Source organism: Herpailurus yagouaroundi, unplaced genomic scaffold (assembly GCF_014898765.1).
Source record: "Herpailurus yagouaroundi ecotype Mexico unplaced genomic scaffold, PumYag 189, whole genome shotgun sequence".
Taxonomy (NCBI): Eukaryota; Metazoa; Chordata; class Mammalia; order Carnivora; family Felidae; genus Herpailurus; species Herpailurus yagouaroundi.
This window is the reverse complement of record NW_024412420.1, coordinates 9,859,011-9,879,109: the sequence shown is the minus strand read 5'-3', so window position 1 is coordinate 9,879,109 and position 20,099 is coordinate 9,859,011. Positions and strand designations below refer to the sequence as shown.

At 39.5% G+C, this 20,099-nt stretch overlaps 1 protein-coding gene across 19 annotated transcripts in view; it reads right to left on the bottom strand.

Moving 5' to 3' along the window:
• The window catches only part of MBTD1 (mbt domain containing 1), a 72,322-nt gene that overhangs the window by 30,241 nt on the left and 21,982 nt on the right, over nucleotides 1–20,099 (bottom strand). For 12 of the 19 annotated variants that reach the window (XR_005797476.1, XM_040497103.1, XM_040497104.1 and 9 more), the window contains 4 exons: nucleotides 13,786–13,987; nucleotides 6,283–6,422; nucleotides 4,859–4,973; nucleotides 2,116–2,201 (listed from right to left, as the gene is read on the bottom strand). Coding sequence is in view for 17 of the 19 variants with exons in the window: in XM_040497097.1 (XP_040353031.1) it covers nucleotides 2,116–2,201; nucleotides 4,859–4,973; nucleotides 6,283–6,422; nucleotides 13,786–13,987 (543 nt within the window). In the remaining 2 variants the exon portion in view is untranslated. Of the gene's footprint in view, nucleotides 1–2,115; nucleotides 2,202–4,858; nucleotides 4,974–5,401; nucleotides 5,518–6,282; nucleotides 6,423–13,785; nucleotides 13,988–20,099 lie in introns of those variants that run through there. The other 7 variants (XM_040497100.1, XM_040497110.1, XM_040497115.1 and 4 more) reach the window with 5 other exon arrangements.

The window sequence follows — 20,099 nt, the reverse complement described above, 5'->3', positions numbered from 1 at the left end:
CCCAGCAGCTCCTGGCAACAGACTTTCTAAAGCCAAAGCCAGTGACTCTCCTTGGAGATCTAGAAAACTATTTTTTTTTCCTAATATTTATTTATTTTTTGAGAGACAGAGACAGAATGTGAGCAGGGGGAAGGGCAGAGAGAGAGAGGGAGTCACAGATTCAGAAGCAGGCTCCAGGCTCCCAGCTGTCAGCACAGAGCCTGACGCGGGGCTTTAACTCAAGAACCATGAGATCATGATCTGAGCCGAAGCAGGATGTTTAACCGGCTGAGCCACCCAGGCGCCCCTAGAAAACTATTCTGGGGAAGAACCAGGAAGCGTCAGCTCTAAAGGATAAAATCAACTGTAGCATGAGGTCTGACAAAAACCAAATGGCTTCAAGTGAAGATGCTGGTTAAGGCAATAAAGCAAAGTCATTTGTACTAAAATACACTCATAAATTACCAGTATTAGTTGCTTTTCTACTTGGTGAGAAAAAGGCAGTAAAGAAAGACAAGTGGAATAAGAAGACAATGGGGGACAGATGCTTTACTTCTGAGCTAGAGACAGGAGCCTGCATGGTATCATTAATAATACAGTGAAGGCTAGCTGCTCTAACCTATATGATGGAACATTTTAATCTTAACAGCAAAGTTGAAAACAAAATCAATTTTGTTATTATAAAGGAGATTTTCTTATAAGGAACTTTAATATAATATTATTCAAAGACATGGGCATGAAATAAAATATGCTTTTAAAAAAATACCTTGACTACTTACATTAACACAGCTTTACATGGTTTATGACAGCAAAACAGGAAAAAACCGAAATATTAAAGATAGGAAAAGAGATAAAGACTATTCAGAAAGAGACAGCAAAGGTTCTAGGTATTTGGGATAAAAGAGTTATTATAACAGAACTTAATCTGATTTTGAGCTTCTGAAAAGCAGAAAGAAATACAGAGAGAAGAGTTAAACATTTGTTTTGCTGTTCTCTTTAATGTTGCTGTAGCCACGTATGTAATGTATTTCACAAAGTGACACTACTATCCACATTATGTAAAGCAAATTATCTACTTTACACCACGATAAAAGTATCTAAGATTCTACTTAGCTTGGTTCAGAGGGTCAGCATGCCACCACATAAGGGCTGAACACTTATGCTTTCAGGAAAGAAAACTAGCAAATTAATGAACTCGAGCTTTATTTTATATTTCTACCACTGATTTCATTAGCTCAGGCTTGATCAAGATCCTTTATTGGCCATGAACAAATTAAAATTGACTTGGGTTTCCACAGCAAGAACTCAAGGTCACTTGTCCACATGCTGTTATTTAACAGTAAAGTGCTAACTTAACAAAATGTTTAGTATAAACAAAATTTCATTCATTCATTTTCCAAATTCTCTTTTCTTTTTGTACATAGTCAGTAGCAGATAGAACCTTTAAATATAAATTAAACTTGTAGAAAGATACAAAAACGTATGGGAGAGAATCACAAATAATTGAATAAAAAGGAAGAGGATCAAAAGGAACGAACCTACTGTCAGATAAAATTTTTAACATACTTCTGAATTACAACATATACTCTCTAAGAATCTACTTGCTAAAAAGAATATCCTGCAAAGGGGTTTCCATGATATATCATGTATTCCAGCCCACAATACTATGTTTCTAATAGTTCTTTTTTTGTTTTTCTGATTTTACCCTTGAGGACAAAACATAACTGGAAGAAAGATCCCTCCCTTTCTGAATTATCAGGTCAGACCACAAAGATTTAGGTCACATGCATGATGGATGCTTTGTGTTACACTGAACCACGTGACATTGCCAATACACATGATATACAACAAAACCAGCACTGGATATGGTTCAACTTAATATGAAAATTGGAGGAGACTAGTACTTTTCCCTATTCAAATAATTTCAAATTGTAATTTCTTTATAGGACGCGTTTACTTGTACAATTTCTACAAGTTATTTCTAGGTACTAATAAGTATCATTTAAAAATTAGCACTTTTATGACAATGTATAAAAAAAAAGATCTTCTGAAGGTAAGATGCTTAGGTGTTGCTGTACCTTCAGATTTAAACAATGACAATGCATTTCAGTACAAGGTGAGAAATTCCATACTCACATGTTTAAAGCAGGTAACTGGAGCTGCTATAAAGCTATTGCTGTTGATGTAGTTACCCCAGCTGAAGCCTTCCATGGAGACTGCTGCTGAAAAAAAAATAAATTTAGATATATTACAATGCTCAAATCTTTTATTTATGAGAAAATGTGAAATGACATAAAACTAACGTATCATTTGGAGCACCTGGGGGGTTCAAGTGAGTTAACGGTCTCTTGGTTTTGGCTCAGGTCACAATCTCACGGAGAGATTGAGCCCCATGTTGGGTTCTGCGTGCAGCACAGAGCCTTCCTGGGATTGTTCTTTCTCCCTCTCTGTCTGCCCCTCCCCTGTTCTCTCTCTCTCTCAAAATAAATAAGTAAACTTAGAGAAAAAAATAACATCATCTTGAAAGTTTTCTTTTCTCCTACAAAATTTTAAGAACTTTTCTAAATAAACATGAACTTTCAGATAGATCATATTTGAAAACTAATATTAGCTTAAGTCTTCCATGTTCTAAGCAGCAAAGAACAGCTGAGCGCAGAACTGTTCAGAATAAGAAACACTACCATGGCTGCTTTTGGGTTTTTATTCCCATGTAGCTTTTACTGTGCATCTCAATGAGATTTCTTTCTTTTTTTTTTTTTTTTGAAGTGTTTTTTTGGGGGGCACCTGGGTGGCTCAGTTGGTTAACCATTTGACTCTTGATTTTGGCTCAGGTGATGATCTCAGGGTCATGAGATGGGAGTCCTGCAAAGGGCTCTGTGCTGGGCATGGAATTAACTTAAGATACTTAAGATTCTTTCTCTCCCTTTCTCCATGTCTTTTTTTATAAAGTTTTATAAAAGTTTATTTATTTATTTTTGAAAGCAAGCACGAGCGAACATGAGTGAGGGAGCAGCAGAGAGAGAGAGAGAGAGAGAGAGAGAGAGAATCCCAAGCAGGCTCTGCACTGTCAGCGGAGAGCACAACATAGGGCTTGAACCCACGAACCATGAGATCACAACCTGAGCTGAAATCAAGAGTCAGACACTTAACTGACTGAGCCACCCAGGCTTCCCCAAAATTTTAAGTAATCTCTACACCCAATGTGGGGGTCGAACTCATGATCCTGAGACAAATAGTTGCCACTCTTCTGACTAAGGCAGCCAGGTGCCCCTTTCAGTGAGATTTCTCTCCAGTATCTGCCACTAATACCTTACCTTCACTAGGGTTTTTCATTGCTTCAGTCCCTACTATACTTCCTTGCTTCTGCCTTCCTGTTAAGAATCTTCTATCAGGGGCCCTAGATGGCTTAGTCAGTTAAGTGTCCGGCTCTTGGCTTTGGCTCAGATCGTATCTCGTGGTTTGTGAATTTGAGGCCCCTGGCAGGTGCTGCACTGATAGCACAAAGCCTGCTTGGGATTCTCGCTCTCTGCCCCTCCCCCACTTGTGCTCTCTCTCTCTCTCAAAATAAACTTAAAAAAATCTATTAGAAATGATCCTTTCTCAATCTCTTCCTTTTTTTTTTTTTTTTTTTTTTTCTAACGTTTATTTATTTTTGGGACAGAGAGAGACAGAGCATGAACGGGTGAGGGGCAGAGAGAGAGGGAGACACAGAATCGGAAACAGGCTCCAGGCTCCGAGCCATCAGCCCAGAGCCCGACGCGGGGCTCGAACTCACGGACCGTGAGATCGTGACCTGGTTGAAGTCGGACGCTTAACCGACTGCGCCACCCAGGCGCCCCGACAATCTCTTCCTTTTATGACTCTCATCTCCCCACTACCTTTGAAGCCCGCTAAATGTCCTATCATTTTGCTTATTATCTCCATAATGCTCCCCACCAGACACAGCATAGAAGTGGAACACAGAAAATAACCAAATAAAAAATGTTTTTGAAATTATTAAAAAAAAATTTTTTTTTGATGTTTATTTATTTTTGAGAGAGAGGGCTAGCGAGCAGGGGAAGGGCAGAGAGAGAGGAGAGAGAATCCCAAGCAGGCTCTGTGTTGTCAGCATGGAGTCTGATGTGGGGATTGATCTCACAAACTGTGACATCTTGACCTAGGCTGAAAGCAAGAGCCAGATGCTCAACTGACTGTGCCACTCAGGCACCCCAGAATTATTTTTTTATTTATTTTTGAGAGAGGGTGTGAGCAGGGGAGGGGCAGCGAGAGAGGGAGCCACAGTATCTGAAACAGGCTTCAGGCTCCGAGCTGCTGGCACAGAGCCTGACTCAGGGCTGGAACTCACTAACCATGAGATCATGACCTGAGCCAAAGCTGGATGTGTAACTAACTGAGCCACCTAGGCGCCCCCCCCAATAAAATACGTTAAGGATATTGCCACAAGCACTGTGAAACTGTCAACACAATTACTCTCTTCTAGAATTGTTTGTGTATTTATTTATTTTTATGAAGTTTATTTGAAAGAGAGAGAGACAAGGCGAGCAGGGGTAAGGCAGAGAGAGAGAGAGAGAGAGAGAGAGAGAGAATCCCAAGCAGGCTCTGAGCTGCCAGTGCAGAGCCCACTGTGGGGCTTGAACTCTGAAACCGTGAGGTCATGACCTGAGCCGAAATCAAGAGTTGGACGCTTAACTGACCAAGCCACCCAGGTACCCCTAGAATAAATTATTGAAACCAAAACCATCATCAGGAAGCCTAATGTCATAATGTACTAGTAGGACAGAGAAATAGCTTAGTTAACAAAATCCAAAATTTAAATGTTGACTAAAACTAGGTGAATCATTATCAAACATTTCACTTCTACTATATTCACCAATATTACCTGCTTTAGTCTTTGCTTGATTTTGCAAGGTAGCTTGATACTGAGCATATGCAGCTAGTTTAGCAACTAAAGGTTGTTTCTGAAGAACTTTTGCTTTCTTTGTTGGAGGCTTACCCTAAAACAAGAAGAGTTAAGTAAATAGGATTCTTTTTCATTCATCCCCCTCCACCGAAAAAATTAACTTGATCGCATACTAACTCATTCTGCTTAAGTAAACATCAAGGGTTTAGAAAATTATTAAAGCAGAGGAAACATACAAGGAATTTTAACATGAGAATTGGTTTTTGGAGTTCTGCTACAATGTAGACATCTATTACGGGTAGCAGAGCTGGCACAGACTAAAACAGCAATATGCAAATTAATATGTTAATAAAAAATTATATCCCATAAGATGTTAAAATATAGGCTGTGGTGGATACTTGATTCCTTCTTATACTAGATAAAACCAGTGGTTATTCACTCATGCAGGTTGCCAAGCATTGCTATTTATATGGTAAGAGAAGATAATTTAATGTTTAAAGAGCAAGTGACTGAGGTTTATACCTTTAGTGCTAACGCAAAAGATCAATGACAAAATGATCATGGGCCAAATTCACAGTGTGACAAACTGCCATCCATTTGGGTACAGACCACTGCTCAGGATCTTAGGTACTGTCTATCTGAAATATAGAAATACATCTAAGTGATGTATTTCCTTAATTTGGGGAATTTTTATAAATCCTTTCAGTGCTATGTAAGGATCACAATCAATTACAGGCGAATAAGAAAAATGTGATCACTCAAATAAAATATATTACAAAAATCAGTTAAATGCCTTAAAAACACTGTTTATATGCTACAATAGTTAACAACTTAGTCAAATGGTCGAATCTCCATTTTGTATTGTAGGCATTGATGTACATTTAAAGAAAGATGATTTTCTTTTTATACCATGAACGTTTTCAAAAAGGTTAGTTGGATTAACCAAACACAATCGTTCAAGGTATCAAACAGGCTGCGATCAAAAGTACAAAGCAGATATGATGGAGAAGTAGAACCACAGGGTATATCATTTCCCCCCAAATGCTGCATTGATTCTACCTTGATGTTAACTCAAAAGGAAACCAGGGGGGGAAAATGGCTTCAATTTCTGTATATAACAAGGCGTTTATTATATTTATACTTATTTAGAAAAAGGGTGTTTTTAATTCACTTAAACAGTTTCATCGTTTACTTTGGATAGTATGCCTTGTCTATAATAATAGCTGTTCAATTTTACAGGCTGAACAAACTCTGGGGATCACATATTTCTGAAAAAATGTGGGGTATAAAATGGTAACTGGCCAACTGGGTAGAAGTGGAGTGCAGTGAATCACAATCCAATGACAGATAAACAGTGAAAGCCATAGAAATAACAGATATAAAGAATAAGAAGGTTTCTGTACCGTTACCTGAAGTCTGGCCAAAATGCTTGCCTTCTTGGAGTTTGACGAATAGCTTCTTGAACATGAAACACTACAGAAACGCTTTGTTTTGGAGTAAAAAGCATCTCGCACACCAACCATCCCACACATTTCGCAGGTAGCTAATTAAGAGAACAAAAACAATGGTGTTATTATGATCGTGTAATAAAACCAATTTTTATCTGACAGTTTAATAATTACTTAAGTGTTAATTTAAATATCTGCCTTCTAACAGAAAATTTCTTCTGTTATACAAACGACAGAAAAGCCCACACAAAAGTTAGAGAAAATACTGGTATGATGCCATGGCCACGGCTCCAGAGGATCTGACCGCAGCTCAAGGTTTAACAGAGGGTCTAAGCCCACAAACAAAATAAATCAGATTCAACTTACATTTCCTTAGTGCTCACTGTGTGCCAGGCATTTTCCTATACATTAAGAGCTCCAGCCTTTGAAAGGATTATAAACAAAAGAGGAAAAGAAGTGCAATGCAGCTAAGGAGTAACACAAAGGGCAAGCTAAAAAGAGCCAAGTCTTGGAAAAATGTTAAGGGTCATACAAAGATTCTTTCAAGTTATGTTCAGAGGACAAGGAGGAAAGGAGAGGGTCAAAGCCTGAGGTAGGTGCTTGATTACTCACTGATAACAGAGGAAAACAAAACCCTATTAATGTGCCTCTTTTGTAAATTAGCGTAATAGACAATGATCTGAAAGGCAGAAGAAGGGTCACAAGAACTGAAGTTCAGAATAGGTAAACAGATATATACGTGGGACTGGGACTGCTAGGTCATGACAGTTCTATTTCTAATTTTTTGGGGAACTGCCATATGGTGTTCCATAACGGATATACCAATTTACATTCCCACCAGCAGTATATAAGAGTTCCCTTTTTTCTACATCCTTACCAACATTATCTCTTATCTTTTTGATAATAGCAATCATAATAGGTGTAAGGTGGTATCTCATTGTGGTTTTGATGGGTATTTCCCTGATGATCAGTGTTGTGGAACACCTTTTCATGTACCTGTAGGCCAACTGTATGTCTTCTTAGGAAAAATGTCTATTCAGGTCCTTTGTCCATTTTTCACTTAGATTATTTGTTTTTTTGCTACTGAGTTGTAGGAGGTCTTTATCAGATATGGTTTGCAAATACTTTTTCCCATTCTGTAGGTTGGCTTTTCAATTTATTGTTTCCATTGCTGCGCAGACCTCTTTAGTTTGACGTAGGCCCATTTGTTTTTGTTCTCTTATCCAAGGAATCACTACAAGACCAGTGTCACAAAGCTTTCTCCTATGTTTTCTTCTAGTTTTATATTTCTAGGTTTTACACTGAAGTCTAATCCATTTTTTAAATTCTTTTTGTTCTTTTTAAAGTTTATTTACTTTGAGAGAGAGGGGAGAGAATCCCAAGCAGGCTCTGCACTGTCAGCGCAGAGCCCAATGTGGGGCTCAAACCCACAAACCAGATCATGACCTGAGCTGAAACCAAGAGTTGGCCCTTAACCAACTGAGCCACCCAGGTGCCCCTAAGTCTAATCCATTTTAAGTTAATTTTTGTTGAGTGGTGTAAGACAAGGATCCACTTTCATTCTTTTGCACGTGCATATCCAGTTTTGCCAACACCCTTTATTAAAGAGACTGTCCTTGCCCTATTCTGCATTCTTGGTGCCCTTGTCAAAAATTAGTTGACTGTAGGGGCGCCTGGGTGGCGCAGTCGGTTAAGTGTCCGACTTGAGCCAGGTCACGATCTCGCGGTCCGTGAGTTCCAGCCCCGCGTTGGGCTCTGGGCTGATGGCTCAGAGCCTGGAGCCTGTTTCCGATTCTGTGTCTCCCTCTCTCTCTGCCCCTCCCCTGTTCATGCTCTGTCTCTCTCTGTCCCAAAAATAAATAAACGTTGAAAAAAAAAATTAAAAAAAAAAATAAATAAAAAATAAAAATTAGTTGACTGTAAATCAGTATCTTGAACAGATATCTGAATTCCCATGTTCACTGCAGCATTAGTCACAAGAGCCAAGAAAATGCAAACACTTAAATGTCCTTTGGTAGCTGAATGGATGCATAAAGTGTGGTATATACATACATATATGAAGTATTATTCATTGTAGTGGAATATTATGCATCCACAAAAAAGAAGGAAATCCTGGCACTGTGACAACATGGTTGAACCTGGAGGGCAGGGCATATGCTAAGTGAAATACTGTATGGGATCATTTTCATGTGGAATCCTTAAAAAAAAAAAAAAGCCGATTTCATAGAAACAGAAAATAGAATGGTGATTACCAGGGATTGGGGGGAGGGGGACAGGTAGGTCAAAGCGTACGACATTTTAGTTATAAGAAGAGTAAATTATGAGACACTAACATACAGCATGGTAACTATAGTTAATAATGCTGTACTGCATACTGGGAAGTTGCTGAGAGTAGATACTGTGTTCTTCCCCACCACCCCAACATAAAGAGTTATGTGAAACCGTGGGTGTTATTTATCTCAATCTTGGTAATCATCCCACAATGTATATCAAATCATCACACTGCACATGTTAAACATATGCAACTATCTTTGTCAATTATTCCTGAGAAGAGTTAGGAAAAAACAAAAAAACAAAAAATAAAACACCAGAAAGTAACAGAGCGAAAAACTGCCGGAGTGGGCTCAAATCTCCGCCCAAACAGTTAAACTTAGAAGGGCTTATAGTTTTAACCAGTACTTATAAATCTATTGAGAAATCATGAAAGGAAGGTACCACAGGATTAGAGATGAAGAAAGGGTGTTTAAGGAGAGAAAAAACTGAATGGTTTTCTGTCGAAAAAGTTACAGGGGTGCCTGGGTGGCTCAGTCGGTTGAGCATCCAATTCTTGATTTTGGCTCAGGTCATGACTTCAGGGTTCATGAGATGGAGCCCCTGCGTTGAGTTCTGTGTGGATAGCACGGAGGCTACTTGGGTTTCTCTCTCTCTCTCTCTCTCTCTGCCCCAACTCTGCTGGCACCCACGTCCTCTCTCAAAATAAATAAGCATTTAAAAAAAAGGAGGGGCTCCTGGGTGGCTCAGTCTGTTGAGCGTCCGACTTCGGCTCAGATCAAGATCTCGTGGTCTGTGAGTTTGAGCCCCGCGTCGGGCTCTGTGCTGACAGCTCAGAGCCTGGAGCCTGTTTCAGATTCTGTGTCTCCCTCTCTCTCTCTGCCCCTCCCCCGTTATTGCTCTGTCTCTCTCTGTCAAAAAATAAGCATTAAAAAAAAAGTTTAAAAAAAAGGAGAAAGAGTTATAGAACAGATTAAAAAGGTCTGTGACCATCTAGCTAAAGAAGCTGTGACCCAAAGGGGATAGTGAATCTTTGGCAAGAATTATACATATCAAACTATACTTCCTGTGAGTAGGATATAAGCTCCACCAGGGTAGGGACTATTCTATATTGTTTTATCTCTGTATCTCTAGTATTTAAAACAGAGCCTGGCACATATAAAGCTTCAATAAACCTTATTTCCTTTTGTTATAATATTACTGGACTGGTATAACTAAACCATGGCAAGAGTATACAATCGACCCTTGAACAACAGGGGTTTTGAACTGCATGGGTCCATCTATATGTGGGTTTTTTCCAATAAATAAGATACAGTGTTGTAAATGTGTTTTCCCTCTCACGATTTTCCTAAAAATATTTTTTCTTTACCTTACTCTATTGTAAGAATAGATTAAATAATACAAAAAACAAACAAAATATCATGTGTTAATCGACTATTAGTGTTACCAACAGTAAGCTATTAGTAATTAAGTTTTTGTTTATTTATTTTGAGAGAGAGAGAGAGAAAGAGAGAGAGAGGGAGAGGGAGAGGGAGAGGGAGAGAGAACCCCAAGGAGGTTCCATGCTCTGCGCTAACTCAAATGCCATGCTAGATCTCATGACTGTGAGATCATGACCTGAGCAGAAATCAAGGGTCAGACGCCTTTCTAAAAAATATTTTTTATTTATTTATTTTGAGATAGAGAGCACAAGCAAGGGAGGGGCAGAGAGAGAGGGAGAGAGAGAAAATCAGCACAGAGCCTGATGCAGGGCATGAACTTACAAACCATCAGACCATAACTTGAGCTGAAATCAAGAGTTGGATGCTTAAAGGGCTGGGCCACCCAGGTGCCCTAGTAATTAAGTTTTTGGGGAGTCAGAAGTTACACATAGATTTTCAACTGCATGGGAGATTGGCATTCCTGACCTATGTTGTTTGAGGGTCAACCATATATTAATAGGAGTTAATATGGGTTTTTAAAAAAAAAATTTTTTTTAGGAGTTAAAACATTTGATAAAATCTCTCATGCAGCTTTGTCAATAAAGATTGAGAAATTTAAGGTCCTGATAAGTGAGTAGAAACTTTTTTTTGTTTTTTTAATGTTTATTTATTTATTTACTTAGAGAGAGAGCAGGGGAGGGGCAGAGAAAGAGGGAGACAGAGAATCCCAAGCAGGCCCAGCAGTGTCAGCACAGAGCCCAACGTGGGGCTCAAACCCATGAACCGTGAGATCATCACCTATGCTGAAACCAAGAGTCGGACTCTTAATCAGCTGAGCCACCCTGGTGTCCCAAGGAATTTTTTTTCTTTTAAAGTTTATTTATTTATTTACTTTTCAGTAATCTCTACATGCAACTTGGGGCTTGAACTCACGACCCTGAGATCAAGAGGTGCACGCTCTTCCAAGTGAGTCAGCCAGGTGCCCCAATAATGGGAAGTATTTTGACACAGCCTACAAGATTCTGTACCAGGCCCTGTGCTGTTCAACTTTTTAAGACTAGAATACCTCCAGGGCATTATTATCAAATCTGCAAATGACATAAAACTAGAAGATTATATAACACAACCTTCAATGTTAAATGATAGAATTAGAAGTAAACAATTTCTAAGAAGATCAAAATTCAGTAAGAAAAAGGTTACATGGGATAATTTAAAGTTTTAAAAAATCCACTGCAGCTGGAAAGGGGCTGGAACTTAGCAGGTCTCAAAAGGAAAGCCCCCAGAAGATTCTTGTCTCCAAATCCAGAGCCTGTCCTGTTGCGGACTGAGGAGGGGCCTAATTCTCACCAGATACCTGCCACACTCAGGGACAGGCTCCCAAAACAGCACAGTGTGTAGCTCAACCAGTGTCCACAGGGGAAACCTCTGCAGCCACACCTGCTGTCCATCATCCTGGTGGACGGGCCTGGGGATGTCCACACCAGTTTTCTGCCCTCAGACTGCATCAGCCAGGCCTCTTAACCTGGCTTTGGGCTGCTGAGGTTCTAGGACAGTTATTCCAGCACGGATCACCTCCACTCCACTTCCTTTCATCAAGAGAGCCATTAAGAGAAACATACAGCTGATTTCATCTATCAGGTCCACCTATAGACCCAACTTGGGAGTAAGCTTGAAATCACTCCTGGGCCCTCTTCAGGGCCCAAATCATTTTTCAATTTTTACAATCAGAATGTTATCATGGCAGACTCACTCCTGAATCTAAGTGGTATCAAACAAGGCTGGCTCCTGTTCTCATTCAGCATTCCCAGGCATCCATGGTGTAACTGCAGCCCCAGCTGGAGTTTTTGGGGATACTTCCTCTTATCCTTGTCCTCTGGCCACCCTGCCCAGCAGGTACCCACATCCCAACTGTACAGATGGAAAAACAGGCTCAGTGAGTTAGAGGCCTGCCCAAAGCCAAAAACTTAACTCCAAATCTTCCTGATCCACCTTCTTTCCCCTCTTCCCTAGTCTCTGCGATGTCCTTGGAAATGACCTTGTCTGGCTCCCAAGTGAAGTGGGAGCATGTCCTTCCACTTTTGCCAATAGGAAGCCTCTCTGCTGACAGCAAGTACCAGATGCCTGGACCCTGAAAGAGGCCCTCGGTGAGCACTGACTGATTTAAAAATAAGCTTTCGGACACTGCATGCCCAAAGATGGTTGTACCACCAGATCTTTCATCTCTCTGCAATGTTTCGTTTGGACAATCACTTACGTGCCTGCCACATCTGAATGGCTCAGCATGATTCCTTCAAAGTCCTACTTCCCAATCTTTGCTAGTATAGTTCCCTTCCTCCACAGGGTTCTCCCACAGCTTCCACCTTTGTCCTTCAAAGCCAGCTCAAATCTGCCTGCCCTGTGAAGCCCTCCCAGATTAGAATTCACCGCCTGCCCTTCATGTTCCCATAGCCCTTGCTCGTGCCTCTCCTAATAGGTATTATTCAAATCAACCTCATATCATTTATTAAAAAATAAAAAGTCGGAGCATCTGGCTGGCTCAGTCGGTGCAGCACGTGACTCTTGATCTTGGGGTTGTGAGTCTGAGTCCCATGTTGGGTGTAGAAATTACTCACAAATAAAATATCTTTTATTTTTATTTATTTATTTATTTTTTATATTTTTTTTAATTTTTGGGACAGAGAGAGACAGAGCATGAACGGGGGAGGGGCAGAGAGAGAGGGAGACACAGAATCGGAAACAGGCTCCAGGCTCTGAGCCATCAGCCCAGAGCCTGATGCGGGGCTCGAACTCACGGACCACGAGATCGTGACCTGGCTGAAGTCGGACGCTTAACCGACTGCGCCACCCAGGCGCCCCTAAAATATCTTTTAAAAAGTCAACTGCTAACAGACAAGACTGGTTTAACTGGTTTAGTGGTGAATCTGTAGTAAAGACTAAAGGGTTTCAGTTATACCTGAAATCAGTATTACTTTCAAAAAAGTTAAAGCAATTCTGTGGCCTACCTGCTGCCCTAATTACACAGGTGACTAGCCATTTGCCTGAGGTGCTTCCCAGGATATAGGATTTTCAATCCTAAAAACAGGACAGTCTTGGGCAAGTCATGTAAGCTGTCACTCCAGCACCATGAAATCTGAAGTATGCCCAGAGGAAAGTGAGCAGGCTATTGATGAATTAAAATCATTGTGACACTATGACAGATCGCTGAAGCAATTAGGGTCACTTGGGACTGTTCTAGTGTGAACAGTTATCATCATAACAAGGATTAGAATTCTTCTCTGTACCTTTAAGAGGCAAAATTAAGACCCAAAGACAAAATTCAGAACAAGGATAATTTTGGTTCAATATGAAGAATAATCTGGTAATTAGAGATACCATATCATTGGAAGTGTTAAAATAGAAAACTTCTTATAAGGAATTTTTGTAGAGGAGAGAAACTCATTCTGCAAGTGTATCAGCTCTATAAGCCTGTGATCCTACACACTTTCAGTTACACTGGGATTTATTACCTAATTACTGAATTTACGTCCACATTGTGATTCTCAACAGCCTTCTGTTTTTATTTTGCTCTACTTGCTTTCTGCCAGAACACGGCAGGTAGGCAAGATAGATCAAATGGAAACCTAGTGATCTCATCTACAACTGTAAGTTTCAGACTGCGTTTCTTTTTCCCTTGAAAAATTCCAAGGAAGGGAAATGAAAGAAGAAATGAAATCAGAACATATCCTCCAATATGAAGCTGCATAACAGTGAAAGGCGGTATACTCACCCATGCCAGATTTGCCATCCGGGTATGTGTAGACTTGTCCATTGTTTTTGATAATCGGGAGGTTAGAAGGTAAAGGAGCAACTTCTTCTTCACTCTCCTCGGAGCTGGAGCTGCTACTTGTGTCCTCACTGCAGCTATCATAACCGTCAAACATCCCGAAAGAGTCTCTTCTTTTCCTTTCAGGGCGTGAAGAATGTTCAGTCTTAAAAGTAGAAAAAATCAATAATACATGACACAGCACAGATACACAACCACCACCCCAAAGAATTTAGTTCAAATTGTGATGATATTTGGAAAACGAAGATCTAGCCCTGACAAATGATAATTTTATTTTGTAACAAAATGTTTGTTTCAAAATGGAGCCTTTCCTTTCTACAGGGTGCAAATTTATCAGCCACCATGTTAGCTAATAAGAATACCAATGACAACAATAAACACGGAACACAATCAGAGGATCACCATGTAATTCAAATTCAAATAGTAATTGCTATAAACTAGGTAGGTCACTTCTCTATAGAAAGAATCAGAGGGGTGCCTAGGTGGCTCAGTTGGTTAAGTGTCTTGGGTCACGATCTCACAGTTCGTGGGATCGAGCCCTGCATGAGGCTCTGTGCTGACAGCTCAGAGCCTGGAGCTTGCTTCACCCTCTATGTCTCCCTCTCTCTCTGCTCCTCCCCCGCTTGCTCGTGCACGTTCTCATGCTCTCTCTCTCAAAAAAATGAATAAACATCAAAAAAAATTTTTAAAAATTAGATGATATTTTTAAGTTGTTGTGAAATACACATAACAAACAGATGGTTTCTTAATTTACCTTTCATCTCTAAAAGTGTAGATTTTTATTATAATTTAGAGCATCCAGGAAATATATAGATGCTTTTAAAAATCGCTGTGGGGGGCGCCTGGGTGGCGCAGTCGGTTAAGCGTCCGACTTCAGCCAGGTCACGATCTCGCGGTCTGATCTCGCGGTCCGTGAGTTTGAGCCCCGCGTCAGGCTCTGGGCTGATGGCTCAGAGCCTGGGGCCTGTTTCCGATTCTGTGTCTTCCTCTCTCTCTGCCCCTCCCCTGTTCATGCTCTGTCTCTCTCTGTCCCAAAAATAAATAAACGTTGAAAAAAAAATATTAAAAAAAAAATCGCTGTGAAGAGTTCTGGAGTGATTAATTGGGAATTTTTAATTTTAGAGAATTTTTAGATATTAACTATTTCAAATATTAGAGAAGATAACATTTGTACATTTGCAGTCTTATCTCATTTTTTTCTTTAGCATAAACAATGGTTAAAAAAACTCCAAGTATCTCAAGCTAAACATTATTTCCTTTTCAAAAGAAAAACTGCAAAGACACTACATCTTCAGTGAATGATACATGTTTGCTCTTCTGAAAGATATGCCCTCTCTCAAGCTGCCTAAATCCCCAAAAAGTAACACTGTCAACTCAACCTGTCCTGAAATAAATTGCAAAACTTCAAGTTTAGGGAGAAGAAACTAAAAAGAAAATAAGAAATAATAAAGAGGAAAAAAATCTCCAGAAAAAAGAATCTATAAGGAAACAGGGAGCAAAAGAAAACTTTAAAAAAAAAAAAAGATAATATGCGATGGGACAACTAGAGTAAAAATTATCAGTTGGCACTTTTCAATGTTTTGCTTCAGTTAGTATTTTTTGGTATCATTTTACACTTTATGCACAATGTCTCTTCTGGCTAGGGTAACTTCCTCCCATGACCAATACAAAGCCGAAATCTGTTGTGTAAAGTTTGACAAAATAAAACCGTCCTAATGCATCTCTTAGTTTGAGAAGAGTAAGCTGTCTTTTTCAGAAGTGCAGTTACGAAACATTTGCACTAAAGTGGACAACTGATTTTTCACTTGAATCAAGTATAACTATGAAAGCAACAAAAGTAGTTCCTTAATCTACACAATGGAAATATTTTATGCCCAGATGAATACTATCTTTTAAGAAGTCCCCTCATGAGGCTCTATGCGTGTTCTAATGCTGTTGCCACAACCTCCAACTTCTTACAGTATTTTTCCTTTAGACCCAATTTTAAAAAGAAAACCCTACTGTTTCTGGCTACTTTGTAATTAATCCGTTTCCCTCAACAGTTTTCCCTAGCTTGACTACCCATCTTATTTAACAAATTTGGTTCTGAATAACTTGCAGGTATTTAAAAAAAAAAAAAAATCAAATGTGTTTTCAGGGTGCCTGAGTAGCTCACTTGGTTAAGCATTCGACTCTTGATTTCAGCTCAGGTCAAGATCTCATGGTTTGTGAATTCGAGCTGCAAACTGATGACAGCACAGAGCCTGCTTGGGATTCTCTCTCTCCCTTTCTCTGCCCTTCTCCCAATTGTGTGTGCTCTCTTTCTCAAAATAAATAAACTTATAAAAAAAAATCAAATGTATTTTCAAAGAACCAAAATCGGCTACCACTGGATTTCAAAAGAATAAAATTTTGAAGGTGATGCCAAAAGTCAAGTCTAGCAACATTCTGAACTGATAAGGTGATAAGGAATGGGAGAGTCCTTGTCTGAATGAAGTGTGGTGCCAAGAGCTCGGAATTCTGATAGCCCGAAGTCTGAGTCCTGGTTTTGCCATTTATTAGCTGTCAACACTGGGCAAATTATGAGTTTCTTCTCTTACTCATTCAACATTCAACAACTATCAAGCATCTGTGTGTCTCACAGTAGCAGAGGCTACAGATCGAGTGGTGTACAGAGCAGACAAGATGCATGCTTTTCACCAAGGTGACAGTTTACTGGCAGGAGGAACCCAAGTTAGACCATGTGAAGGCAGAGTCAAACTGAGACAGGAGTCGTCGACTCATGTTCAGTGGTGAGGAAAGGCATTGGTGAGTTAAGACCTCGAGGCCAAAAAGGGCAGCTGGAATGTTCTAGGCAAAGCAAAGAACAAGACAAAGGCTTTCCAGTAGGAATATCCCTAGCCCACTGAAAGGCCAGTGTGGCTGGTGCCCAGAGTGACAGGTGTAAAAGATGAGGTTGGAAGAGGACACAGTGAGAGAACCCCAAGCAGGCTCTGCGTTGTTTAGCACAGAGCTAGTAGACATGAGGGTCCTTGAAGGCCAGGGTAAAGAATTGATTTTTTTTTTTTTCCCCCGAGGGCAATGAAAAGACATTGTGAAATATTTATCACAGTGCCTGGAATACACACTTACAAACACTGGCTAGAATTCTAGTTCTAGTAGATTCATATAGCCTACTTCCATGCGAAGAAGATCTCTTGCAGTTTTCGTATAAGCTCGTCCACTTTACAGCCACCTCGGTTAGCAGCTAATGCATATTTATTGACCCTCAAATATCAACACAGAATATCTTACTCTGACTCCACTTGTCAGCAAATATAACCCTGAAATTTCAGGGGGTCAATAATTACGAACATCTTGGTTTCAATATTATAGACTGTTAACATTAAAAAATAAAAGTATTATGGTCAAATAAGAAAATATTCCTTATTTCAAGGCCTCTTTAAGCTTTTAATATGCTTGTGAACATTATGACAACTTAAGAGAGACATATAGTATTCAGTCTTCTCCAAAGCAACTCCAAGAACTAATGATCTAGAAAAATGCTAACCTTTTGCATAGTTCCAGCACGCACAGAAAATGATCATCTATACAATGCAAGAGAAATTGGCCCCTGAATGCACCCAGCCTGAGGCCTCAGACAGTCCCAAATATTGCAGGGATGAATTATCTTGACAAATCTAGAACACACTAGTTGGAAAGCTATATTCTACTCAGGAGAAAATGTTCCCTCAGCATTTTTTTTCTTAGATTAGGACAGAATACTAATGAACTAATTCAATGTATGAATTGTAATCCATTTATTCCATGTAAAACTTACCATTTACTGCAGGGAATGGAAATGCCTGCATCAGACCGAAACCCCCAAGAGGGCTACAACTTCAGTCAAAGGGCAGGTAGGAATAAAAAATCTGACTACATGCAGGCAAAATAAGACTACATGTGGGTCTTTTCTGCCCATGCTCTGGGTGGAGAGGCTACTCTGAGACTGTATAATCATGGGCCTGCCCTTCTGAGTGACTCTGAGGATATACCTTAACTTGCCCTAAATGGTCAGAAAATACCCAGATCAAGACATTAAAGGGCCACCAGTGCCCCTTGACACTTAGCAGAAGCATACTGGATCACTTCAGGAAATAATCACCTACCTACACTTCAGGCCTTTCAGCATTCCTACAGATTTGATCAAGTACGAGCACACAATCAATAACAAACATACAATAAGCAATCCGTCACAAGTGTCAGTAGAAACAGATTAGGAATCCCAAATTGTTAGGTACTGAAATTGCCAGGCACAGAGGATAAAAGAACCATTCAAGAAATGTTTAAGAAGAAACAAAAATATTATTGAAAAATGGAATAAAGGAATAAAAAGCAACCAGGCAGATTTGAAAAGACCCAAATATAACTTCTGTAAATAAAAAATGTAAGTGCTATAATTAAAAAAAAAAAAAAAAAAAAGACACCACCACTAAAACACCTCAATGGATGGGATGAATAGCAGATCAGCCACGGCTAAAAAAGAACTGGGGAAATGATAAACATTAAGAAAATACCCAGAACACTGCAAAGAAAAACAGAAACATAGAAAATAAGAGGTTCAAATGGCATAAAACATAAAGATCTAATAAAATGTCTAATAGGAATTCTCAAAGGAGGATATGGAGATGCTGAATGAAAGACTGGCTGAGAATTCTGCAGAAACACTGAAAACACATATTCAGACAGAACTACCACATATATTTAACACAAGAAAAAAACCACATTTAAATAGATCACAGTACCAGTGTAAAACACTAGGGAGAAGATTTAAAAAGGGACCAATAAAAACAAAAACAAAAGTGGAGGGGGGCGCCTTGGTGGCTCAGTCGGCTCAGTGTCCGACTTCGGCTCAGGTCATGATCTCAGTTTGTGAGTTCGAGCCCTGCGTCAGGCTCTGTACTGACAGCTCAGAGCCTGGAGCCTGTTTCGGATTCTGTGTCTCCCTGTCTCTCTGCACCTTCCCCACTCACACTGTCTCTCTCTCTCTCAAAAATAAACATTAAAAATTTTTTTTTAAAAAGGGATTAATTGCCACAGTGCATCTCACTAGTCAAAAAGCTTAACCTCCAGCTCATTCAGTCCAATCAGCTGCTTAGTAACTAATCCTTAGATATGAATAGACAAGTGAGGATCACCTACCATTTGAAAAAGACCTCTAAAAATGTGAAAGGCCAAAACAAACCCTCAGGAAAAAATAATCTATAAGGAAACAGAAGTAAGGCAGGGACCAAAAGAAAACTTCAAAAAATGAAATTAATTCTCCAGGGACATAAGGGTAGGATACTACTGGTGAACAAGATCTTGGAATTTAAAAACAGAAAAGGTAAAACAAGAACTTCAATAAATGGACAGTAAGACCAAGGAAATCTTTCAAAAACCACGAGTGCATGCGTGTGGAGTGTGTACATGTGACAAAAAAGCTAGAAAATAAGAGAAAAAATAAGGGTTAAATCCAGAAGAACCAAAACCCAAAGCATAGAGATATACATGAGAATGAGAAACAAGTTATATAAAGCACACACACACACACACACACACACACACTTCCAGGATCAAAAAACAGAGTTTCTATACTTAGACCAAGGAAGCCCAGCTTAATGACTTAAAAGCCCCGCCCAAACACCAAAACTACACCAAGGTGCATCATTATAAAAATTACAGAACTCTGCCAATGAAGATACTAAAAGCTTCAAGAAAAACACTATACCATGTAAAAAAAAAAGGGGGGGGGAACTGGAATATCAGTGGGCTTTTCAACAACAGGATTGAAAGCAAGGCCTTCAAACTTCTCAAGGGAAAAAATATATAATTGGAAAATCTATACTTAATGTTTCAAGTGAAAAAAAATCAATGAAATAAGAACAAAAAAAGATAAAAGCAAAAGCTGGTTCTTTGAATGGGTAAATAACTATAATAATTTGAATAAAGAAACTAAAACCTTCACACAAAGAAAACCCCAGGCCCAAATGGCTTCACCGGGGAAGTCTACTTTAAAAATACTACTGGGGTCAAAAAGAATGAAATCATGTCATTTGCAACTACATGGATGGAACTAGAGGGGTATTATGCTAAGTGAAATTAGTCAGAGAAAGACAAAAATCGTATGACTTCACTCATATGAAGACTTTAAAACACAGAACAGATGAACATAAGGGAAGGGAAGCAAAAAGAATATAAAAACAGGGAGGGGGACAAAACAGAAGAGACTCTTAAATATGGAGAACAAACAGAGGGTT